The sequence below is a fragment of the Rhinoraja longicauda genome, chromosome 13 (genome assembly GCF_053455715.1).
Source record: "Rhinoraja longicauda isolate Sanriku21f chromosome 13, sRhiLon1.1, whole genome shotgun sequence".
In the NCBI taxonomy this organism is placed as follows: Eukaryota; Metazoa; Chordata; class Chondrichthyes; order Rajiformes; family Arhynchobatidae; genus Rhinoraja; species Rhinoraja longicauda.
In genome coordinates, this window is record NC_135965.1 from 40,655,367 (window position 1) to 40,682,024 (window position 26,658).

The 26,658-nt window shown below is 40.3% G+C and overlaps 1 protein-coding gene across 3 annotated transcripts in view; it reads right to left on the minus strand.

The window, feature by feature from the left end:
* LOC144599661 (paired box protein Pax-3-like) overlaps positions 1-26,658 on the minus strand; it is a 103,509-nt gene that overhangs the window by 24,236 nt on the left and 52,615 nt on the right. For all 3 annotated transcript variants that reach the window (XM_078410827.1, XM_078410829.1, XM_078410830.1), the window contains exons 6-7: positions 22,169-22,334; positions 19,259-19,473 (exon numbers count right to left, since the gene is read on the minus strand). In XM_078410827.1, the coding sequence (XP_078266953.1) occupies positions 19,259-19,473; positions 22,169-22,334 (381 nt within the window). The remainder of the gene's footprint in view (positions 1-19,258; positions 19,474-22,168; positions 22,335-26,658) is intronic.

A 26,658-nucleotide genomic window follows, 5' to 3' on the forward strand; every position in this document is an offset into this window, starting at 1 on the left:
ATGAAATTTACATTAATGTAGGCATTTATTCCATTTTAAAATTTGTTGGAGTTACATAAATAAAAACAAATATTACAAAAGTCAGATTAATATAATTTTTTTAAATTATCATTATATTATAATTTTATCCAAAATATATATTTAATTTGTGGTTTATTTTTTACCTTTTATATTAAATTTAACCAATGTTTAATTGGTTTCTTAAACATTGTAAAAACGTTTTCTTTAAATAATTATCCCATTTTTTATTTTGCACTCAACATTACAGTTTTTCTATTAAGCACACAAACTATTCAGTTACTTTGCCAGTTGTTTAGAAAAGTACTTAAAACAGATATTCAGGTTTGGATAAATTAAAATTTGATTATGCTGAGGTTAATTTAGGCAAGGCAAAATCTCATGGCCAGATTTGTGCTACACTTTCAGAATACGTATATCGAGGACTGCTGCCTTGATCCCTTGTTCAAATATGGGCTGCAATGCTATTGCTCCCAATAATATGGCAAGACATTTGAACATGGGAAAATGAGTTACTGTAGGGCGACTGTGATCTGCCCTGCCTTCCATTGTGTCCAGAGAACAAAAATCTACCTTAATCACATTGTAAAAGATGTGATGAAAATGCCCACACAACAATGCCGCAATGTTCCATAATGGCCAATGTTCCATGATGCCCAATGTTCTCATAATGTTCTCATTACACCTAGTGATTCACAATGTTCTCATCATTCCCAGTCATTCATAATGCCCAATGTTCCATAATACCCCATGTTCTCTTAATGCCCAGACACTGTTCCATATGCCAAAATGTTCCATATGCCATAATGTTCCTTATGCCATAATGTTCCATAATATCCATATTATGAAAATGTAACAGGACAGTGATAAGGAGTGTAGCTAGGGCAAGAATATACTTGCCCTAGTGGAGGAAAGTCATCTTTTGTTTGAATTGAAGTGGTAACAAAAAATCAATTTTGTTTTCCGTTTATATAATGGAGCTGAACAAAGGTATAAGAACAAATAATATTGAAGTTTACTCATGATGCCCAAGTTAGGCCAGATAGATGATACTATTGTATGAAAATAGATAACAAAGTTCAGATTTGTTTCAATGCAAAGAATAGTGAAACTTTACAACTCTATGGAAAGCATAAAGAATGAAAGTACTATCCAAATAGTACAATCCTGACACTTATGCTTATCAAATATTTATCCACATCTGCTTCAAATGTGTCCACATTCTGTTCCCTTCGAGAAGGAAAGTTCCAAATACAACTAACTGAGAGAAAATACAATTTAGCCCACCTGAACCTAACTGGACAAACACTTGCTTTTTAATAGTAATCCCTACTTCAAGATTCTTCCTGAAGTGTAAAAAAACCTTTGCACATCCACCCTCTCAAGTCTTCTTGGGATCTAACATTTTTCAGTCAAGTCTTCCGCTTATTCTTCGAATCTCCAGCAGATACAACCTTTTCCCATAAGGGAACCTATACATTCCAGGTAAACTTCCTCTGAACTGCTTTAAATTCATTTATATCCATCCTTAACAAAGGAGACCAAGCCTGTATACTGCCTTCCAGAAGTGGCCTTACATAACTGCCCCGTATAACTGAAGCATAACCTCCCTACCTATGTGGTCAGTTCCACGAACACCAAACAATAACATTATATTATCTTTCCTCCTTACTTGTAGTATCTCTAAATTTGTCTTCTGGAAATCATGCACTGTGGCACCCAAACCACTCTGCATCTCCCAGCTTTACAATCTCTCACCATTTAGATAATATGCTCCCTGATTATTTTTTCTGCCAATTTGAACAAGTGTACTTTTCCCCAGATTCCTCTCCATTTTTCAGATCTTTACACATTCATTTAAACTTTCCATCTTCCTTTATAATCTCCCTATGTCCTTTATACAACTTATGTTCCTAGCTATCATTGTGTCACCGGTAAATTTCCCATCCATACCTTTGCTGCCTGCATCCAAGATAGTTATATAAATGGGTAGGAAGGAACTGCAGATGCTGGTTTAAACCGAAGATAGACACAAAAAGCTGGAGTAACTCAGCGGGACAGGCAGCATCTCTGGAGAGGAATGGGTGACGTTTCGGGTCGAGATCCTTCTTCAGACGAAGAGTCTCGACCCGAAAAGTCAACCATTCCTTCTCTCCAGAGATGGTGCCTGTCCCGCTGAATTACTCCAGCTTTTTGTGGTTATCTTTTGTTATGTAAATTATACAAAGCTAAGGCCCTGTGACCAATTCCCAACCTGTCCATTCTCCAACCTGACACTAATCCTTTCTCTAATTATTTTAGGTTTGATACGGCATCTATCTTTAACTTCTTTTAGCTTTCACAGGTGGAGTGTTCGGCCCTAGGAAATGGCATTTTCATTACAATGTATTTATTCTGTGCTTTCTGAAATATCTCGTTAAATTAGGTTTAGATTTAGGTTAATTATTGTCATGTGTTCTGAGGTACAGTGAAAAGCTTTGTTTTGCAAACCAACAAAACAGATCAGATGTACAAATAAATACAAATCAAGTCAACCTCAAGTACAATAGATAGAGCAAAGGGGAAGATACATGCTGTATATCGTTCTCAGTAAGGTAGCACATCAGTAGCATAGACCAGTAGCAGAGTCCAATGTCCACAATGAGATTGGGGTAAATCAGACAGTACCCTACATGTCAATCACTGCATCTGGAATGACAAATCTCTTAACCTAACATGCCACTTCATTAGTGGAGCAGTCTAAATGTGTCTGAAGATGGGTCTCGACCCCATTCCTTCTCTCCAGAGATGCTGCCTGTCCCGCTGAGTTACACCAACAGTTTGTGTCTATGCCATTTCATTCGTTCTGCTTCAACACCCTCATAATTGCCATCGCTTCAGTTGTCAATATTATTCTTGCACCCATTCCTCCATCCCTCAAACAGAATGAACAATTCATTCTTGTTATGATCTTTTCCATGTTAATCTGATCAGTTCATCCTGTTTCTTTGAACAATACCGAGTAAAATATAAGGCTACAGACCGTATTAATAATAATAATATTCATTTATTGTCATTGCAACGAGTACAACGAAATTAAAAAATAGCCAATCTTGACGGTGCGTAAAAACATATATGCAATAAATGCAAAAACAAATAAATACAATTATATTAAGTACAAAAGTTTTAACAGTGTTGCCTAGTGCAGAAGGTAGTGTTCAGTTCTCGTATGGCCCTGGGGTAAAAACTGTTCTTAAGTCTGTTTGTTCGGGATTTGATCGACCTGAAAAGTCGACCAGAGGGCAGATGAACAAACAGACGGTGGCCGGGGTGGGATGGATCTTTTATTATTTTGCCTATGTAATGAAGATTCACCAGGAATGGAGAGCTGTAGTCGTAAGGAAAAGCTCAGATGTTCCATTGAGTTCCCATCAGGTTTTCCCAAATAGTTAAAGGTTTGGACACAGCAAAGGGTGGCACGGTGGTGCAGCAGTATAGCTGCTGCCTCATAGAACCAGTGACCCGGGTTCCAGCCTGCTGTCGGGTGCTGTTTGTGCAGAGTTTGTACGTTCTCCCCACGATCGCAAGGGTTTCACCGGGTGCTCCGGATTCCTCCCACACTCCAAAGACATGCCGGTTTGTAGGTTAATTGGCTTCTGTAAAAATTGCCCCTGGTGAATAGGAAGCAAAAGTGGGATAACGTGGAACTGGTTTGCGGGTGATCGATGGTCAGTGTGGTCTCGGTGGGCCGGAGGGCCTGATTCCATACTGTATCTCCAAACTAAACTAGACTAAAGAGTGCATGCTTAATTAGATGCGGTGAGCATTGATTCAGTATGCTCCACCAACCCCCCACCCCCCCCCCCCCCCTCCTACACCACCAGGGGTCAGAAGAGTCTGAAGAAGGGTCTTGATCTGATACGTCACACATTCCTACTCTCCAGTGATGCTGCATGACCCGCTGAGTTACTCCAGCTTTTTGTGTCTATCTTTGCCAATCTTAATAAAGACTTGGCCTAGCGGGAAACAAGATTCTCCACAAAGTGAAAAACCCACAGAGCTTGTACGTTCTCCCGGTGACCTGATTGGGTTTTCTCCGGGATCTCTGGTTTCCTCCCACACTCCAAAGACATACAACTTTGTAGGTTAATTGGCTTGGTATAAGTGTAAATTGTCCCTGGAGTAGGACAAGTGTAGGATAGTGTTAGTGTGCGGGGATAGCTGGTCGGAGCAGACCTGGTGGGCCGAAGGGCCTGTTTCTGCGCTGTATCTCTAATCTAATCTAATCTCTGGAGTGGGAATTAGCATTTTTCGGATGCCTGTCAGTGTCAGATGTCAAATCAAGGAGCTAGCTCCTGTGTGATGTCAAGGCTGAATTGCCAATCTTAATGTGAAGGAAGGCACTGCAGATGCTGCTTTATACCGAAGATAGACACAAAAAGCTGGAATAACTCAGTGGACAGGCAGCATCACTGGAGAGTAGGAATGGGTGACGTATTGGGTCGAGAGTCTGAAGAAGGGTCTCGACCAGATACGTCACACATTCCTACTCTCCAGTGATGCTGCATGACCCACTGAGTTACTCCAGCTTTTTGTGTCTATCTTTGCCAATCTTAATAAAGACTTGGCCTGGCGGGAAACAATGTTAAATGTTTTCAGAATACTAAATAATCATTGCATTATATTACATCAATAAAATCTGGGGGTTTTTCAAAGCAAAGAACTGCAGATGCTGGTTAATACACAAAAGAAAGGACTCGACCCAAAACGTCATCTATCCATGTACTCCAGAGATTCTGCCTGACCTGCTGAGTTACTCCAGCACTTTCATAATTTCATAGGTTATAGGAACAGAGTTAGGCCATCTGGCCTATCAAGTCTACTCTGCCATTCATCATGGCTGATCCATCTTTCCCTCTCAACCCCATTCTCCTGCCTTCTCCTCATAACCCCTGACACCCTTACTCATCACGAATCTGTCAAACTGCACCTTAAAAATACCCAGTGACTTGGCCTCCACAGCCATCTGTGGCAATGAATTCCACAGATTCACCACCATCTGACCAGAGAAAATTCCTTGCTGTCTCGTTTCTAAAGGTACGTCCTTTTATTCTGTGGCTATGGCCTTTGGTCCTAGACTCTCCCACTAGTGGAAACATCCTTTCCACATCCACTCTATCCAGGCCTTTCACTTTATGTCCTGTTATCTTTTTTTTAAGAGTCAGACAGTTTGTTGAGCAATAAATTATGACTTAGTAAGACAACAAAACCTCCCTTAGACCTCATGAAACAAGGTAAAGATGTCCCCCAATTATTTTGTTGATCACAATAGTTTTTAAATAGCCTACGTATCAATTTACATTAATTTATTTCTTTATTAAAGTAATCTATATTACTTTCTTACATTGTTTCCTTTATCATTGTTACTTTTTTGCATATCTTTCATTCATTTGTTCTATATCTCTCTACATCATCGTCTATATCTCTCATTTCCCTTTCCCATCACTTTCAGTCTGAAGAAGTGATCTCGACCCAAAACATCACCCATTCCTTCTCTCCAGAGATGCTGCTTGTCCCGCTGAGTTACTCCAGCTTTTTGTGTCTATCTACGTATCAATTCAAGTGATTTCTGCTGGGAAAGCAGATGACACTGTGTGTGAATATTGCCTGATCAGCAACAATGGGACTTCCACTCAAGTTCTACCAGCCCAAAAAATGCAAGGCTGCTGTCAGTTGCAGGCAGTAACACTTGAGAACGCTGTCAGTTTGCTGTTTGCTGTTATTTCACTGTAGATTGAAGAACGAATTGAGAAACTTGAACAAGCTTTCTTAAAAATTGATTATTAGAGTATGGATCTTTTCATTGCACGCGATGATTAGGCAAAAGGGAATACATCATTTAGAAATAAATTGTGTACTGTATTTTAGTGTGAACAACTAAAAACAGTGAAACTGTTATTTTTGTGCATTTCTTAATTTTGTTGAATAGAATTGAGCCAAAGTCTTTTAAATATTTTCTTCCATTGAACTATTTCTTTCTTCACTTTGAAAGATAACAAAGAATCAATAGATTTTTTTAATCAATGATCTTTAAATCTTTAATGTTGAACTTTTTAAAAATGCGGACACAATAAGTAGAAGCTGTGGCACTGAAGTCCCACATATATAGGATTCTGTTACATGGTTTTCTGTATAGTTTTCTGAAAGGTTTGTGTTAATTGGTACAGACATTAGCTGAGCTAAAATAAGTGGGTAGAGGTGTGCTCCAAAGTAGCAAGGGGAAAAAACATCAGATAACATATTAAGGGGTAAAAATCTGACTTTGACAACCAATGCAACCAATGCAAAAAGTATAAGAGTGTCAGTTACTGATTATATTGAGTTCTGCACATTTAATTCCACTGAATACTAATTGCCAAGCTATATAACTGGGCACAGGTACACAACAGAATAGATTTTGTTAGGCAAGAATAATCCAAAAGGGTTCATCTTTTTAGTTTAGTTTAGTTTAATGATACTGCGTGGAAACATGCTCTTCAGCCCACTGAGTCCGCGCTGACCATCGATCACTCTATACTACCCAAAACACACACCTCAAGATTCAGGGACAGTTTCTTCCCATCAGGTAACTGAGCCATCCGACCACAACTAGAGAGCAGTCCTGAACTACTATCTACCTCATTGGAGACCCTCGGACTATCTTTGATCGGACTTTACTAGCTTTAATTTGCACTAAACATTATTCACGTTATTCCCTTCATCTGTATCTGTACACGGTGAACGGCTCGATTGTAATCATGTATTGTCTTTCCGCTGACTGGTTAGCACGCAACAAAAGCTTGTCACTGTATCTCGGTACACGTGACAATCAACTAACTCAAACTAGTTCTATGTTAACCCATGTTCTTATCCTGCACACTGAGGACAGTTTGCAGGTCCAGGTCCCTGAAGGTGAAACACATCAGCACTAACTGCTGCGCCACCATGACGTGCCAGTGATCAAGGAGAATTGGGAATACATTTTACAGTCAGCCTGATATTCTTTTCAGTTGAAGCCAATTTTATTTTTCTTTATGTTCGTAATTATTCTTCCATAATTATAATCAGTATTAGATAAGCAAATTAAAACAACTGACAAGAGGAAAATGAGATAATATGGAAATAGGAATGTATATTAAATAATCCACATGTTATTCAATTCTAAGTAAATGCTTCTTAGTTTTCTATTGTTAGTATTTCATATGTTTGTGATTTGTAAGAAAAGACAGCAGATGATTCAGTTGAGATTCCTTATATTTAGTTTAACTGTATTAACATATATCGAGAAAGGATATACATACATACACTTAAATAACTATACTATAGTTATTATATATAACTAGCTATACTATATAATATATAAATATAAATAACTATATTATAGTTATTAATCCTCTTATGATTCACAATTGGTGGTCTCCATTTAATCATATCATGGTTGAGGCAGAGCAGCATTTCAATGTGGATCTCAGAAACAAAAGCCTCTTAGCATTAAATTTGTGAAATCAAGTTCTAATTTGAAGTAAATGAAACAGTATTGCGCTGCCCGCAGAGATTCTGCAAGGAAGTATTGAATTAAATTGCTCCTGACATCGTTAAAGTATCAGCCGTTAAGTGTAATTTGAAGTGAATAAACTGTAAAATATTTCACAGCGAGATATCATGCAAAAAGCCCATGGAACTGCTGAAGTCAGTGAAGGAATACTGCATTTAATACCAAAGCCCATCTGTGAAAACCATGGAGCATGTTAAGTGAATCAAATTTTCTGATGGTCGATTATATTTCGTTTCTCTTTTCTCTGAACCAGAAAACTGCACTGCATTAAAAAAAAATACATTTTGTTCACAGATTAATAATCCATCTTTTGCCTCTGTGGTGCATCTTCCAGAGAATCAAATTGCTAGCAAAACTATATCATATTTCATTATTTTCAGCCTAAATAAGGTCTTCCTCATACATAATATATTTTCTTGCAGCGAATTAACATTCTTGTTTCAAACTTCACTGACAGTTTTTCGATTCAGAAATGTATTATACAGAAGCCGTTGACATTCTCCTTTCTGACCCTTACACATTTGCTTTCTGTCATTTACAGAACATGCTGTCAGCGGAATCCTGATAAATGCTCTTGAAGATGTCCCAGCAAAGCTTGGTCTTAATGCAAAACACATGCGGGTCAGGAACCCCCCATTCATCATTCAGAGGAGGGTCAAGCTACTACTGAATCATTGATGGTCAAAAGCAATTAACCCTTTCATTTACTATTTCTGACAAGAGTGTCCAGGAGTACGTTTCTGTGCATCCTCTGGATTATTCACCAACCTGCACCGTTTTATTTTTTATTTGCTTTTACAAGATGTTTTGTTCAGTTTAGTTCGGTTTACTTTAGTTTGTTTTCGGAGATACAGCGCGGAAACAGGACCTTCGTCCCAACGAGTCCGCGCCGACCAGCGATCCCCGCATACTAACACTATCCTACACACACTAGGGACAGTTTACAATTAGACCGAGCCAATGAACCTACAAACCTATACGTCTTTGGAGTGTGGGAGGAAACCGAAGCACCTGGAGAAAACCCACGCAGGTCATGGAGAGAACGTACAAACTCCATACAGACAGCACCCGTAATCGGGATCTAACCAGGGTCTCTGGCACAGAGAGGTAGCAACTCTACCGCTGTTAATGTCAGGACTAACTTTAGTAGGTCAAAATCATTTTTAAATAACTTAAAAAAGTGATCTTCCCAAACTGGTGGTGCATTTTGAATACGTTTGAGATTATGCCCTCTTGTAGAATCTGTGACATGTCAAATATTTTAACATGTATCTTAGCCATATTAATTTTAATCTCATTGGAAAGAAAAATCAGGAGGGTGTAAAGCAAATGGCCAACACAATCCTATTAATGTCTCACTAAAGCCGCTAATCTGAAAATAGTCTGAAGAGATTTATTTCTGTCAGGTTTTGAGTGTTTAATGGTCATATGTACCAACAATGGAACAATTAAACTTACTTGCAGCAGCATAACAGGCTTGATAGATAACATATAATAAACAACAACAACAAAATTTCAGCCAGACCCAACCTGAACATTCACCTTTATCTGATTAAACAATAATGAGTCGTCCCCTGTCCAATGGTTTTGTTGTCTTCTTAAAAAACTTAGATTTGTCAGACATGATTTCCTACTAATTAAGGTATGTCTGCTGTTTTCAGGATTATAGAAACAGAAACATAGAAAATAGGTGCAGGAGGAGGCCATTTGCCCCTTCGAGCCAGCACCGCCATTCATTAGGATCATGGCAGATCATCCACAATCAGTAACTCGTGCCTTCCTTCTCCCCATATCCCTTGATTCCGCTAGCCCCTAGAGCTCTATCTAACTCTCTTTTAAATTCATCCAGTGAGTTGGCGTCTACTACCTTCTGTGGCAGAGAATTCCACAAATTCACAACTCTCTGGGTGAAAATGTTTTTCCTCATCTCAGTTTTAAATGGCCTCCCCTTTATTCTTAGACTGTGGCCCCTGGTTCTGGACTCCCCCAACATTGGGAACATTTTTGGGAACATTTTTCCTGCATCTAGTTAATTTTATATGTTTCTATAAGATCCCCTCTCATCCTTCTAAATTCCAGTGAATACAAGCCCAGTCTTTCCAATCTTTCCTCATATGACAGTCTCCAAAAATTAATCCTCATATTATCTCCAAAACCTCCCTTATCTTTCTTAGTTTAGGTTAATTTAGAGAGATAGTGCTGAATCAGGCCCTTCAGCCTACTGAGTCCGCGCCGACCAGCGATCCCCGGACACTAGCACTATCCTACACACTAAGGACAATTTACAATTTTACCGAAGCCAATTAACCTACAAACCTATACGTCTTTGGAATGTGGGAGCACCGGAGAAAACCCATGCTGTCATGGGGAGAACGTACAAACTCTGTACAGACAGCACCCGTGGTCAGGATTGAACCCAGGTCTCTAGCACTGTAAGGCAAGCAACTCTATTGCTGCACTACCGTGCCACCCCAACTTCTCTTCCCACCTATATTTAAATGGATTTTGCCGTTGCATTAAAATATATTATATGGGCTTACTCTTTCTATTTTTTGAATATTGAATGTCTCTGTAAAGATCCATCATGTAAACATTTACATTTAGAGGCAGTGCCGAAACCAAAGTCACAATTAGGCTTCCCTTTTCTGTACCCATTTCAGCTCCAAAATGTTGTTCAAACACTAATCAGAACTGTGAACAATTTTCTATTCAAGGAAAAGGGGCTGTGCTTTGAACAAGTCCATTGGTGTTTGCCGAGACATAAGCTCCATGCCTCCAGCAATGTTGCTTGAAAAAGCACGACCAAATTTGCATAGAGTTTCAGTAGGTTATCCATGGTCACCCCGGATCGTTCAGTCTCATTTGTTATTCCTCGCTACTTTGCAGGATATATTTACTGAACTGTAACATGCAATATCAATACAGTGACCAGTGTTCCCTTCAGACTCCCTATTGAATCCACGGGACCACTTAAATGAGAATGTAGAATGTAGAAAGGAACTGCAGATGCTGGTTTATACCAAAGATACTAGAGGAGCAAGATGGACCACTCCTTTGAAATCGCCTATACTGAAGTGTAGTACGCAAAGGAACCATTTTAGTAAGCAAAACACGCCGTCCGCTATGCCTCTCGGTGTAATCAGTGTTTTGGGGGAACAGTATGTGTGATGATACCATTAAAATGCAGAATATATCTCATCTATCAATTCACAGCTTTTTGTTATTTTTCTTTTTAAATGTTTCTCAAAGTTTCTTCCTACTGAAATGGCACCATGACATACTATGGTTTTTAGGCTCGAGTGGTCTATCTGGTTCCTCTAGTATCTTTGGTTTATACTGAAGATAGACACAAAATGCTTGAGTAACTCATCAGGACAGGCAGCATCTCTGGATAGAAAGAATGGGTGACATTTTGGGGTCGAGACCCTTCTACAATTATTTCCTTTATCCAGTCTAATCATTTGTATTAATCTACATCATCAATTGGCATTAGACACCTGCTGGGCCATCTGCCTTAACCAATGAAATTAATCAACCTAACAGTACTGGCCCTAAGTTTCAGCAGCAATCAGATTTTCTATAGTGTACATAAAGGTATTTTCACTTAGTAAAGTTATCTACTGAGGTGATGTTGTTTGCAGTTGAGGCCCAGGATCACATCAATGCTGCTGCAGTCAGAAGAAGGTCAGAATCTTTTGGATAGGAAGGAACTTTTAATTTCCTCGATTAGTAGAGTCATAGCAGGGAACAGTTTACAGCATGGATACAGCATGGAAACAGGAGTCTTCACCCAACTCGTCCATACTGACCAAGATGCCCCATCTATGCGAGTTCCAACTCCCCACATTTGACCCATTTTCCTCTAAACCTTCCTATCCATGTACCTGTCCAAGTGCCTTATTTGTACCTGCCCAAATAGGTTTGCAAGAATGATCCTGGTAATGATTGAGATATCTTATGATGGGTGTTTGATGACCCTGGGCCTGTACTCACTGGAGTTTAGAAACCTACTGAATACTGAAAGGCCTGGATAGAGTGAATGTGGAAAGTTCCAGCAATGGGACAGTCTAGTACCAGAGAGCACAGCCTCAGAACAAAAGGACATACTTTTAGAAAGGAGATGAGGAGGAATTTCTTTAGCCAGAGGGTGGTGAATCTGTGGATTGCATTGCCACAGATGGCGGTCGGGGCCAAGGCATTGGGTATTTTTAAAGCGGAGATTGATAGATTCTTGCTCGGTAAGGGGATCAAAGGTTATGGGGAGAAAGCAGGAGAATGGGGTTGAGAGGGAAAAAAATAGATCAGCTATGATCGAATGGCAGAACGGGCTCAGTGGGCCGAATGGCCTAATTCCACTCCTATGTTTTATGGCCTTTTAAATGCTGTTATCGTACCTGCCTCAACTACATTCTCCGGCAGCTTGTTCCATGTACTCACCATCCTCTGTGCACAAAGGTTGCCTCTCAGGTTCCAATTAAATCTTTCCCCTCTCTGCTTAAATCTATCAGTTCCGTAATGTTTGCAGTTTGCCAGTTACTGTGCAAATTCAGTCCGTGCTGCATCTTGTGCAAATTTTATTTTCAGGCCTCTGTGATTTCCTGCCTTGCCTGCGAAAATGTGGCTAAATTAGATGTAAATTAGAACTAAATTGCATGAAATAGTTGTTTGAGTCTCAATTAGATCATTACTCAATTAGAAGTGAAAAATTGGACTTGCCCCAATACCAGGAACAAGCAATTTGATCAAAAGGAATCAGAAATGATGTTACATCTGCAAATGAAATGTACAGAATGTTTACAAAAAAAAACAAAATACAAAAAATTCTCCATAGCATACATGAAAAGTGTATCTCTACGGACTAAAAAAAAAAAATTGCCTTTGAAATCAAAATGCAGCAATCAAAGGCTCCATTTTACAGTAATATTCCTCAGCATTCTCGTCCACTGCGATTTTCCGGTCTTACCTCATTGAATTTTTTTAATGTTTAATACATTTTTCTTTGTGGCAGCTGTAAAAGGAGGGAAACGTGTAACCTGGTAACTTTTGTTTTGGAACTGGTAACTAGATTGTCTCGAGGAGAAAATCAGGTAACAAAGAGACACTTAACGAGTTAATGCTTCAAAGCAATATGCCATAATGAGGCAAGTGTTCTTTTGCCACCTTTGGAAAACCTAAAAGATATAACGTTGTTGGATGAGAGAAAAAAACATAGGAAAAATCATCACAGGATGGGTTGAATAATCTCCTGCCAATCATAAGGGGCTTTTCATTACTGTAAGAAGGTGTCAGATTCATTTTAATGTCCCAGCTAAAACCCTCTGATGTTATTCAAGATAATCTTGTCTGTCTTTGGTACTTAGTTGATAAAATGCAGTTATATTTAAAGTAACCTTGCCCTTCTTGGGTAATGTCTGCGCTGTAATCTCAATAAGCACATCTTGCGATCAATTACAGAGTGATTGGTGAAGATTTGTGGCAGGAACATTCCCAACTCATGATGTTGGAATGAAGCCAAGTTATCAAGGAAAAAAAACCTGGTCGGAAATGTCTAGCTTTCTTTCTTTGATTTATAATCAGGGCGGTAAGAAGTTGTACTTCCCTAATGCATTAAATTTGTAGCATGATCTAGAAAATTAATTATGTGATTAACAATCACAACCAGAAGAAAAAAAATATTTCACCAAGTATTGCATTTTGTCTCATATGTTATCATATATTTACTACAATAGCTTGAAATATGCATTCATTCACCACAGATCATAAGGCATACATCTGCAGCAACAAACTCGAGGGACTCTAAGAATGGAAAGCCATTGAGAGTCTTAACCTTTCACACATAAAAACGGCATTCACATGACACTCTCAAGAAGGCTGTCTTTGGAAGCTGCACAAAAAGTACGTTAGTCAGGGATGGAATACAAAGAAGCGATTTAACTTTTTTTTAAATATTAAAAGTCGTAAACAATGCGATATAATGGAGCTAATGATGTATCTGAGGTTCTGGTAAGTAGAAAGTAAAGTACGTTTTTTAAAACAAAATCTATTTTTTAAATATTTTAAAGATGCCTAGAACACAAATTGTAGAGATTAGCATAACTTTGAATTACAGATGATCCACATGCATTGTTCCAGCTTCAGCCTTCGGGGTTTATGACATGATCTGAATGCCTAGATACTGTGCGAGCTTTGTAACTTGCCCATGATTCGCCATGTATCACATGGAGTTGAGCTAGATCTTATTACCTATAATATCGCTGTCTAGAAGTTAAAGGGCACTTAGTTCCCACACCAATGTAGACATAAATTTCAGGTTCCTTCATGGTTTCAAAAACAGTAAAAGCTATTTAATCCATACAGTAATAAAACTGAACTTGATGGATTACATACCAGAAGAGGATTCTGATCAAAGAGTTATATGATACCACAGCATCATATACTCTTTAACAACTACTTATCTTACTTTCAATGAAGAAAAATATCTATGTAGAATCATATTCAGAAGTAAAACTAACTTTGAAAACACAGGAACACCACAGCAGCATGATTTCAGCATAATCTAAGTAGATGATTTTCACAAAGAGCAAAATGTAGGGACTTTCGGAAGTACCAAATGTAGAAAAGTATTTTAAAAGAACATTAAGGATATCTAGTTAATTTTAAATCATATGTGAAGGAAATTATTTATTTGTTCAATAATGCTTGGTTTTTTTTTGAGGGTGGGGGAGGGAACCACACTGAAAAAAATATAGAAAAATGACAAATGCATGTAAAGGCATGTTTAAAATAAAGAATGTGGCCTACTCTGATCACAAAATTTATGTACCATATTTGTCCCATGAGTCAGTGATGATAAAACAACCTTAGTTCAACTCATCCTTCCTGCCTCTTAAAGCTCACGGTCATAAAAAGCAGAAGAGCTCCCTCAGAAGCTGCAAGTTGAAAACAGATCAGAGACTTTCAACCTGGCACCTTTAACCAGAACACTGGTTGATAGCATCTGCAGATGTGCAACTGCAAATAATTTCTCTCTTTATTTACTCACCAACTCTAAACACACTGGGACCCATTGGCTCTGACCACAATTTTGAATAGAGAGTTGTTGACGGATGCTTAAGTTTATTCTCAGAGGTAACACGGGAAATGGGTTGGCCTCCTTTATATGCTCCTGTACTCTTTAAGTGATTAGTAGGTTTGAAGGAGCAGCTAGTTCACAGATCCTTTTTTCAATCTAAGTCTGCAGTGGTGGTTGCGATGATTATAGGATCCGTTTGAAATAAAATGACATGAGGTCAGGACATTTGTCAGATGCAGCCGTCTGGAGGGTCACCCATATTTGAACGGTCTAACATATGAACTGTCTCACCATGAACCAGATTATTGACTCAAAGGCAAATCATGAAGTTGGAATGTAATTGCAATTCACATGTTTTAATTCCTGGTGTGGAAGATAAAGTGCCACAGTAACTCCAGCAGGTCAGTCAACATCTCTGCACAACATGGACAGGTGACGTTTCGGGTCAGGTCCGATCTTCACACTTATTGTGGTGGTGGGGGGGGGGGGGGGGAGGAGAAGAAAGCTAGAAGGGTGGCACAGTGAAGCAGCAGGTAGAGTTGCTGCCTTACAGTGGGTGGGTAGAGGAAGACACAAGGAAGAGAGGGGGCACAAAAGTCAGAGTGCTATCTAAAATGGGAGAATCTAATGTTGGTTATCAATTTGCCTTCATTTGGCTAGCAATTTCAGAGATTTGAATGTGCGGAGGGTTTAAATAAGCTGAACATTGCTTTCTTAAAAATATTAAGCGAACCGCATGAAAACAGATGTCGTAATTGGGACTGCATAAACAAAGTTTTTTTTGTTGAATCAAAAAGTAAAATACTGCAGATGCTGGGAATATGATGTCAGAGAGTTGTGAATGTGTGGAATTCTCTGCCTCAGAAGACAGTGGAGGCCAATTCTCTGAATGCATTCAAGAGAGAGCTAGATATAGCTCTTAAGGATAGCGGAGTCAGGGGGTATGGGGAGAAGGCAGGAACGGGGTACTGATTGAGAATGATCAGCCATGATCACATTGAATGGCGGTGCTGGCTCGAAGGGCCGAATGGCCTCCTCCTGCACCTATTGTCTATTGTCTATTGTCTATTGATGTAGAACAGGGAATGATGAAAATACTCAACAGATCATGTAGCATAGCTGGAGAGAGAAGAACGATGGTTCAGGTCAATGTTCGACTGAATATTTGGAGCACTTTGAGTGCTTTTATTTTCATCGTTGGGTTATACAAGGTAACAGAAGTTAGAACAGTGTTTAATTTCCTTCCATAACAATGATTATACAGCATGGAAACAGGCCCTTCAGCCGCCTGAGTCCATGCCAACCATCGATCACCAGTTCTATGTTATCCCACTTTCTTATCCACTCTCCACACACTAGGGGCAACTCAAAGAGGCCAATTAACTTACAAACCCGCACAACTTTGGGATGTGGGAGGAAACCGGAACAGTCAGAGGAAACACACAAGAGTCTCAGGGAGAACATGTAAACTCCACGCAGACCGCACCCAAGGTCAGGATTGAACCCGGGCCTCTGGGGCTGTGAGACAGCAGCTCTCCCTCTGCGTCACCGTGCCGCCTTTATGCTACAGCTTTACGCAACATTGATCAGACTTCACCTGGAGAACTGCATTCTTTTCTGTCCATTGTACCTCGGGAGAAGATGTATTAGCCTGACAGGAAGTGCAGTGTAGATTTTATGGAATTATTCCATGGCATGCAAGGTTAGATATATGATAACAGTTTGAAAAACCTGACTTGTATTTCATTCAACATAGAAGAATGGGAAGCCGGGAATGACACAGTGGCGCAGCGGTAGAGTTGCTGCCTTTCAGCGCCAGAGACCTGGGTTCAATCCTAACTATGGGTGCTGTCTGTACAGAGTTTGTACGTCCCCCTGTGACTGTGTGCAATTTCTCCGGGTGCTCCAGTTTTATCCCACAGTCAGGATTGAACCCGGGTCTCTGATGCTGTAAGGCAACAAATCAGTGCAGACTCGGTCGGCCAAAGGGCCTGTTTCCGTGCTGTATCTCCAAAGTCCAATCCTAAAAGGATTTGTTCACAAAGTGCTGGAGTAACTCAGCAGGTCGGGCAGCATCTCGGGAGAGAAGGAATGGGTGACGTTTCGGATCGAGACCCTTCTTCAGTCTGAAGAAGGGTCTCGACCCAAAACGTCACCCATTCCTTCTCTCCCGAGATGCTGCCCGACCAGCTGAGTTACTCCAGCACTTTGTGAATAAATACCTTCGATTTGTACCAGCATCTGCAGTTATTTTCTTATCCTAAAAGGATTTGATTGGATAGAAAAAAGTAATCTATTTTCTCTGATTCAGAATTTCAGTCAATGAAGGCATAACAGTAATCATAGCCAACTAAAATCTAATTTTATCAAGGAGGACATATAATGGCAGATTGACGTTTTGGATCAGGACCCTTTTTCAAACTCTATGAGTCTGAATTGAGGGGCGGGATAGGTTTCTTCCGTTCTGGCAGTCTGTGGTTTTATATACCTTTATGACCACATTAAGATTTCACAATGTTATAAATTGTACATATTTGATAAAGAATTCCTATTCAACTTAATCCAACTGCATCCTTAGCACAAATAAAAGACGATAGAGCATTGCTGCCATTATTTCACCAGCGAGCTGATCTCATATCATAATTCAAATTACATTAGCAAAGCCTCTCCTTTGCAATAACATATTCATCGCAGACCGGTTCAGACAGTCATGAGAGCAAAACAAATAAATGAGCGGATGACATGCAGTGCCTCTTGACTGTTTTGAACACAAGGCATTTAGAATTTGCAATTGCACTGCGACAGCAATGTGTTTGAAGCCGCTGTGCTCCCACTTTCCAGAAGAAATTGATTAAGATATCAATTAATTGTGCGCTTTCACTGAAAGAAACTAGGCCGGGTCCTATTTGCCCACAGGGGGAATTTGTTTATTCTCACTTTCTAGTTCCTACAATACTCTGAACTGTTGGATGTGGGAGTTATCAGTGTTCTGCAGAAAGCAGAAAAAACATTGCACATTTCAAACTGCACGTTAAGTAAAGAATTAAAAGCCGCAGATGCAAGCAGTCAATTTGCCCCCCCCCCCTTTGTGCCATTAGAATCTCATTTTCTGCCTATTAAAATGTTCCTTACTGTTCAAGCAGTGGCAGTAGCCAATGATTGCTGTGTAATTGACTATAATTGTCTTTTCACTTTTCATCTATGTCATTTCGCGCTTTCTTCTGTTCTTCAATTTATAGAATGCTTTTCAAGAGAATCACACCTTTAGCGTACTATCTCCTCGCTCTGAAATGACTCACTTTTAATTATATGTTCCAGTCCCTTGTGACCTATATTAAAAAATAACTGATGTACATATCAGATGACACCTGTGTCCAACTTATACTAATAAATGGAGACAGTATATTTTAATAAAATGATAATGTCGACTTTACACCAGCTGGTAATACATTTTAAAAGTTTAATGGGGCAATATTGCGTGTAGGTGATATTAGCCAAAGGTAGTACATTAGCTTGAGACGTTCTATTAACTGAGCCTTGAGTCTACATGATTCAACAATCATTTATGCCTATGGTGCAGTGCAGACTAACTTTGTCCCTTCAAGTCTCTTATAACACTATCTACAATTAATTTCTTCTCAGAAAATAATTTACTGACTTCATAGTTGTATGATATGGATGTTTTCCAGAGAAGTTACATTATGATATTGGAGCTTTAAAGTTTTAAACCAAAATGGAGTCAGCCATTTTTGTTTAATCTCGTTTTACTGTTTTTCTACACTCTACTTCCATTATTTCATTTGAGGCAGTTACTAACATATGCACTAGACTAGGTTTATAAAGTGATTTAACACTAAAATTTTGTTTTTTTTAAAAAAGAAACAAAATATGTAAATCAATAAGGATGAATTGATATGTTCAGTTCCCGTTTATTTGTCTAGCATATTTTAAGGGGAACGTTTCATCAAAAAAGTTACATTTTAATGAATAATTATTATTGTAGATATGCTTGCCTTAGTTTATTAAGTCGTTCTTCAAGAAATCCCTACCTAGGATTGAATAGTTTTGTTAAATTGCTTTATAAATATGTAAATATATATTAGTACCAGCCTCGATTGAAATGATAGAAGAACGTTAAAAAACAAAACAAAAAAAGCATGTACTTTAAACAACTGATAGAATTAGGTTATTCACTTGAAAGGTAATCCACTTTAATCTATTACACAATTTTTTTAAGCATTCACTGAAAATCATCGTGGAAGGCTGATTTGGTTTGAATGACATTACAAATGGTTTTTTTATATGAGTCCTCCCATGAATTCTTTGTGACTATTCTTCAGATTGTGTTCTCAACATTTATCCACTTGTATGACTATTCCAAAAGAAGACAGTGATAAGTTTGTCTTACAAAATGTTAAGAATAGCAAGTACTTGAAAACTGACTGGGCAGAAACTTGCACACAATCACATGAGCCACACAAAACAGATTCGGGGAATGACTTAAATTTAGAAATCTTTCTTTAGTTTTGCCTTGGGTTGTAAACTGTTTGGTTCACGTATACAGTAGACAGTCTGTTCTGAATCACAAAACTGACCTGAGGCGAGAGGCCGTTGCTAACCGTCGGGTTCATGGGATTGGTAGACCCTCCTGGAGACATAAAGCTGTCTGTGTACCCTGAAAATCCATGCCTGCTAGTGGATAAGCAATAAGCTGAACTGCTGTCTGGAGTAGAAGGGAGGCTGTTCTGGTGAACTGATGTCGGAGGCAGAGGCTGTGGCCTGTGAACTGTGTTGCTTGGATCTGAGATTGCTGAAAGCACAATAACATGTATTGTATATTAATGCCACATCATCTTCGTCAGAAATCTGCCATTCTAGGTCTAAAAGGCAACAAACACGTGTGCCCGGTGGCTTTTAAAGCATTTTGTTTTTAGCAATTGTTACTCCCTTGCTTTAGTCAAGGAAGTCAAAACATTGTTGCTCAGAGAAGCAGTGTCTTCAAGAAAAAGCATCCTTTTTTTCACGTGTTCAAAACAGCAACATTTACCGCTGTATTTCCTACTTAGTAGGAAAAAAATAATAATAATGAGAATCAATGGTCCTGGCGTGAAGCCAAATTTGTAGAATATAATCATCTGATAAAGAACAACCATCTACCACCCTTACCCCACTTTTCCTGTGATCAGTCACCTGTTAACCAGGAATGACCTGATTTGAAGGTGCCTTTTTCCACACCCAAATCTTCCTTGTGTTCCCTCTATAATGATGGCTCATGCAAAAGATATTCTGTGGTCTTTTGACAAGTCTTCTTGACAAAAAAAAAATCCCAAATGCTTTTTTATAAAGACATTGACTTCTCAAAATGATTGCTATCTTTCCTTTATCGTATCAAATGCATGACATTTAAACAATAAATACATATTATCTAAAAGCTAACCACAGTGTCAATGATCATTTCCGAAGGGTAACAATTGTGCTAATGATATTTTCTTCTATAACATATTGGGAAAAAAGAACGTGCACACAAACAGTATAACAGCACAATGATTACTGAATCTATCATAGTCTTTTAAAACAGAGCAAAATCTTCACATAATGACTGAACTGTATTGATCTGTATTTTCAAATAAGTACGACATTTCTTTCTGACGCACTATAATTTTGAACTTTAAGCAACCATGCAGGTGTAAGAATAATTATTGCCTGATGATTTTAGAGATTCTATTCTTTTCCACTATTTTGCCAATGCTTCTTTCAATTTTGGAACTGCTTCGTTCAAAGTGTATTAACGCTCAATGCTTTCAACATTTGAACTGGTGTAAAATCCTGCCCCAAATATTGGAGCAAACGTTTTTGTTGTGTGCTGACTGCATGGAACTTGGCTCCCAATAAATGCAGATCCTTTGAACTGACTTGCTTCTTAACAGGGTATCTCATATAGGTCTTTGGTGAGTGAAAATGAAAACTGCGAGAGTGTTAAAAAAGAAATCTGCTGATTTGCCTTCATTCACAGCGCTCAGTCCATCAGCAATTTTATTCCCCACTGCCATCACCCCTCATCCCACTCATCCCTCTCACGTTGTCAGCAAATTTGGGCCCTATATCTGAGGAAGGATGTGCTGGCTCTGGAGAGGGTCCAGAGGAGGTTTACAAGAATGATCCCAGGAATGAGTGGGTTAGCATATGATGAGCATTTGACAGCACTGGGCCTCTACTCGCTGGAGTTTAGAAGGTTGAGGGGGGGACCTAATTGAAAGTAAAATAATAATGAAAGGCATAGACAGAGTGGATGTGGAGAGGATGGTTCCACTGGTGGGAGAGTCTAGGACCAGAGGACATAGCATCAGAATTAAAGGGCGCTCTTTTAGAAAGGAGGTGAGGAGGAACTTCTTTAGTCAGAGAGCAGTTAATCTGTGGAACTCATTCATACATCAAAGGTAGACAAAAAATGATGGAGTAACTCAGTGGGACCGGTACTCAGCATCTCTGGAGAGAAGGAATGGGTGACGTTTCAGGTCGGAACCCTTCTTCAGACTTCTTGAGTCTGGAAGGGTCTCAACCCAAAATGTCACCCATTCCTTCCCTCCAGAGATGCTGCCTGTCCTGTTGAGTTACTCCAACATTTTGTGTTTATCTTTGGTCAATAGATTGTCTCTCTTGGACCACTACTGAAGGACCACTACTCTTTGTTTTCCCAAACTATAAGAAAGCAGATTTTTGGTTGTTTTACCAAAATAGTGCCTGAGAATAGCAACTCTTTGCATGCTGGTCCCAGAGGAGGATTCGCGATCATCTGATACAATTGCTCCAGCCCAATCTGAAGAAACTATCAGGAACCCAGTCTGAAGAAAAATGGGTGTCTGGCAGGAGAATGGGATTAAGAGGGGAAGATAGATCAGCCATGATTAAATGGCGGAGTAGACTTGATAGGCCAAATGGCCTAATTTCTGCTCCTATCACTTACGAACATGACCTAAGATGGCAAATCGTTCACTCTGGTTCACTCTGGGGCACAGTTAGCTTCTAATGGTTCCCAGATCATGCGTTGATATGCATTGATATTCTTTGTAGCCAGTTCCACCGCAAGGCTCCTGAGGGAAGTAAGAGTCAGAGGGCAGGCCCAAAGGAAAGCAACTAAAGAACTTGCCAATGCCGCCGAACGGAGCAGGCACTGGCTGTGGCTGAAAAGAAGAGATGCTGTCTGGGCTTCCATGTGACCACCTAGAGGCTAACCATAAGACACACACCCAGGTCTGATCACCCTGCAGGGGGCTTGCCTCGACTGAGGGTGTCTTCTAATAAAAGGCCGAAACACCCAGTGACGTTGAGGTACACAACTGAAGATGTGTCTGAATGGTAGCAGTATCACCCAGTGGTCATCCCCAAGAACAACACCATGCAAGTCAATTGTAGTGCAAAACCTCAGGGATTGTAACAGACTAATCAATTTGTCAGAATGCAGGCATTAGAGATTGACTTTGTTTAAACATGAGGATTTGCTTTACCCTGTGGTATGGACGTGGGCGGATAGCTGGCATCCGAGAGCTGGTAAGGAGACAAGGAGGGCATTGCTGTGGGCGGGAACCCTCCAGGAATCAGGTGGTTGAACGCCAGCAGTTGGTTGGCGCCAGCTTGCTTCCTCCAACGGGCCCGACGATTGCTGAACCAAACCTAATAAATTAAACAGGATCACTTCCAGGACAATTTTAATTGCATTGAATTACTTTTGCTGCATTCAGGCTATGAACAGTAAAAAAAACAAAACGAGAATGAACGGCATAATCCAAAATTTACATTCAAAAGTAATAATCTGAAGATCCAATTGCAAAACATTACAGCACACCAATTGTATTTGGAATTACATTGACAACTACTTCAATGACAAATCAAGCAAAACACTTTGTGGGAAGGAACTGCAGATGCTGGTTCGACACCAAAGTTAGACACAAAATGCTGGAGTAACTCAGCGGGACATGCAGCATCTCTGGAAAGAAGGAATGGGTGACGTCTCAGGTCGAGACCCTTCTTCAGACTGAGAGTCAGGGAGTAGGAGTCCAGAGATATGGAAGAGGAAGGTGTGAGAATGTCAGATCAAAGCAGACAATGTTATGGAAATGTAGATAGACACAAAATGCTGGAGTAACTCAGCGGGACAGGCAGCATCTCTGGATAGAAGGAATGGGTGACGTCTCAGGTCAAGACCCTTCTTCAGACTGTAGAATGTAAATGTAGAATGGTTAATTGTTAGCTGAGGGGAAGGTGACAAGGAGGCATGCAATCAGTAAAATTAATCAGAAGGACAGTGAAACTAGTCGGAGAACTAGGGTGGGGGAGGGGCGGAGAGAGAGGGAAAGCAAGGGATACTTGAAGTTAGAGAAATTGATATACCATTTTTAATAATGCGCCATTTAAAAATACATTTCATTGTGGGATTATTTACTGCTATCCTGGCAACAATCAACACTACTGAAATAAAGCTGCTTTAAAAAATAACTGCATAAACAAACTTTCCTGAGGCATTTCTTCAGCATAAATCAAATGTTTTCTGCAAAGTGTGGTATCCCATAACAGTCCACCCGAACTTTACAATTCTCAGTCTGGACTGCGGCTACAGTAACTGATCCTTTTGTCAAAAGGTAAGACAAGATGGCAATGCAAGGCTGCAAGGGCTGCATGGTGGCACAGCGGTAGAGTTGCTGCCTGACAGCGAATGCAGTGCCGGAGACCCGGGTTCAATCCCGGCTACGGGTGCTGTCTGTACGGAATTTGTACGTTCTCCCCGTGACCTGCGTGGGTTTTCTCCGAGATCTTCGGTTTCCTCCCACACTCCAAAGACTTGCAGGTTTGTAGGTTAATTGGCTTGATAAATGTAAAAATTGGCCCCAGTGGGTGTAGGATAGTGTTGACCCGCGATAGCGGGGATCGCTGGTCGGCGCGGACCCGGTGGGCCGAAGAAGCCTGTTTCCACGCTGTATCTCTAGGCTAAACTAAGCAAGACTTCAAACTCGTTAGAATTCTGGAACAGGTGAGTGAAAATCTTTAGCCATCATTCACTGAAGTAGATTCACTTTTGTGTAGGTGTTAATCCAAACACCGCATACATTCCAAATCAGTCTCATTCCACTCTTTTTTATGAGCAATGTATTTTCTAAAAAGACAAGAAGCTTTCGATTTATTTCCGGATATAAGATAACTGTGCAGAATTAAACCTGTTGAACTTCCTCAGCAGTTAACTGTCACTGGTGTTTTATTAACGTACAGATGTTATGTGTGGGTTTAAAAGGGGTAAAGGATGGTAGTATAACTGTCATTTAAAAATGTTAAAATTTATTGCAAGAAATAACTCAATAAAAGTTAACAGATTCCGTATTCCTACTGTCTTAGAAATGTTAAATTCCCAACACTGAACTGTCGTGAAGAAGTCAATGATTGACTTAAATCTGTCATTCACGCTGGGTTTAGTCAAAGATCCATATGTTAGTTGTTCTGGGGAATTTAGCAGGGAAGTAGATCACAGCAAGCCACATAAGAGATGATAGGTCTCATGAGACCAGATGAAACTGTGAGGAATGCAGAGCAGTCACAGGGTTAAAGCTACACTGTGCCAGCTGCTGTATTAATGTGGCTCCTGCGTTCACCGTCAGGCAAGTACTTAGAGAGTGTCAGTTCTTGTACTTCACTTATCCTTCCCTGACTCGATTAGTACGGGCGTCAGGGGTTATGGGGAGAAGGCAGGAGAGTGGGGTTAGGGGGGAGAGATAGATCAGCCATGATTGAATGGCGGAGTAGACTTGATAGGCCAAATGCCCCAATTCTGCTCCTATCACTTATGACTTCTGGAAGCGATATGTATGTGTAGAAATTGCAGATTTTGAAGGTGAATGGCAGACAACATACAGCTGCTTTGCTGTTTTCCATCTATCTTCTGTGATGTTGGATAAATGCCCTCATGCAGCATGGGATATTTCATGGTAGAGAGGTAACTAGTATTTGTTAAATTATTTCCCTCAGATTTTTTCCCCCTTCCTTTTTAGTTTAGTTTAGAGATACAGTGTTGGAACAGGCCCTTCTGCCCACCGAGTCCACACCGACCATCGATCCCCACGCATTAATACTATCCTACACTAAGGACAGTTTTTACATTGATACCAAGCCAATTAACCTACAAGACTGTACGTCTTTGGAGTGTGGGAGGAAACCGAAGTTCTCGGAGAAAACCCACGCAGGCCACGGGGAGAACATACAAACTCCATACAGACAAGCACCCGTAGCCAGGATTTAAACCGGGTCTCTTCATTTGACGAAGTTTCAACATGATGTTGTGGTTATTGGCATCTGCTTTCCTTTAATAACTTAGCAAAGCAGCCAATTGTTTACATGGATGCCCTTTCCACAAGATCAATGGGATTGGTAGACCAGTCAGAATGGGAGTACCCTGTAGCATTCTTACCTGGAATTTAAACCTGACATTTTGCTATGTGTTTCTTGTGAAAAGTCAAAACGTCACCCATTCCCTCTCTCCATTCCCTCTCTCCATTCCTTCTCTCCATTCCCTCTCTCCATTCCTTCTCTCCATTCCCTCTCTCCATTCCCTCTCTCCATTCCCTCTCTCCATTCCCTCTCTCCATTCCCTCTCTCCATTCCCTCTCTCCATTCCCTCTCTCCATTCCCTCTCTCCATTCCTTCTCTCCATCCTTCTCTCCATTCCCTCTCTCCATTCCTTCTCTCCATTCCCTCTCTCCATTCCCTCTCTCCATTCCCTCTCTCCATTCCCTCTCTCCATTCCTTCTCTCCATCCTTCTCTCCATTCCCTCTCTCCATTCCCTCTCTTCATTCCCTCTCTCCATTCCCTCTCTCCATTCCTTCTCCCCATTCTTTCTCTCCATTCCTTCTCTCCATTCCCTCTCTCCATTCCCTCTCTCCATTCCTTCTCTCCATTCCCTCTCCCTCTATCCCTCCCCCACCCAAGTTGCACTCACCTCTCATTTTCACCTAACAAACAGCTAACAATGGCCTGTTTCCTTTATCATCGTTACTTTTTTGCATATCTTTCATTCATTGTTCTTCATCTCTCTACACCAAAGCCTTTATCTCTCGTTTCCCTTACCCCTAACCAGTCTGAAGAAGGGTCTCGACCCGAAACGTCCCCCATTCCGTCTCTCCAGAGATGCTGCCTGTCCCGTTGAGTTGCTCCAGCTTTTTGTGTCTATCTTCTCTCCAGTTGTTGCCTGTTCAGCATTTTGTGTCGAACATTGAATTGATGTCTGACACAAGACCGTTTCGGAAAAGAGCAAATGTTTGCCATTGCGATCCCCAGACCCCTGTGGGAAGCTCCTTTCAGGATCAATGGAAAGCATTACTGTTTCCCCAACAACTGCAATTTCCGTGCCATAGTTTTCAACCATTTGCCACAGACTTCTTTACACACCATCTCCAATCTACTCCTTGGCAACACGTTGATCGCTGAGCATACATTTACGACTTCAGTGTCATATTTGACCTCACATCATTAAGACCGTCTATTTCTGCCTTGTTGATAACATCCAATACCATCACTGCCTCATCTCATAGTGGTCAGAATAGAAACAGACCCTTCTGCCCATGCCGTAAACCACCATTTATCCTTTGTATAAGAAAATAACTGCAGATGCTGGTACAAATCGATGGTATTTATTCACAAAATGCTGGAGTAACTCAGCAGGGCAGGCAGCATCTCAGGAGAGAAGGAATGGGCGACGTTTCAGGTCGAGACCCTTCTTCAGACTTTGGTATCCTTTGGTATCTTTACACTTGACCATTCCATGCCCTCTTAGTCAGCTCTCTTGTTCTACCCTCCATGAACTAAGGGCCAGCACAGTGGAGCAGCGGTAGTGTTGCTGCCTTACCGCGCCAGAGAACTGGATTCGGTCCTGACTACGGGTGCTGTCTGTCTGTACAGAGTTTAGACGTTCTCTCTGTGACTGCGTGTGTTTTCTCCGGGTGCTCCGATTACTTC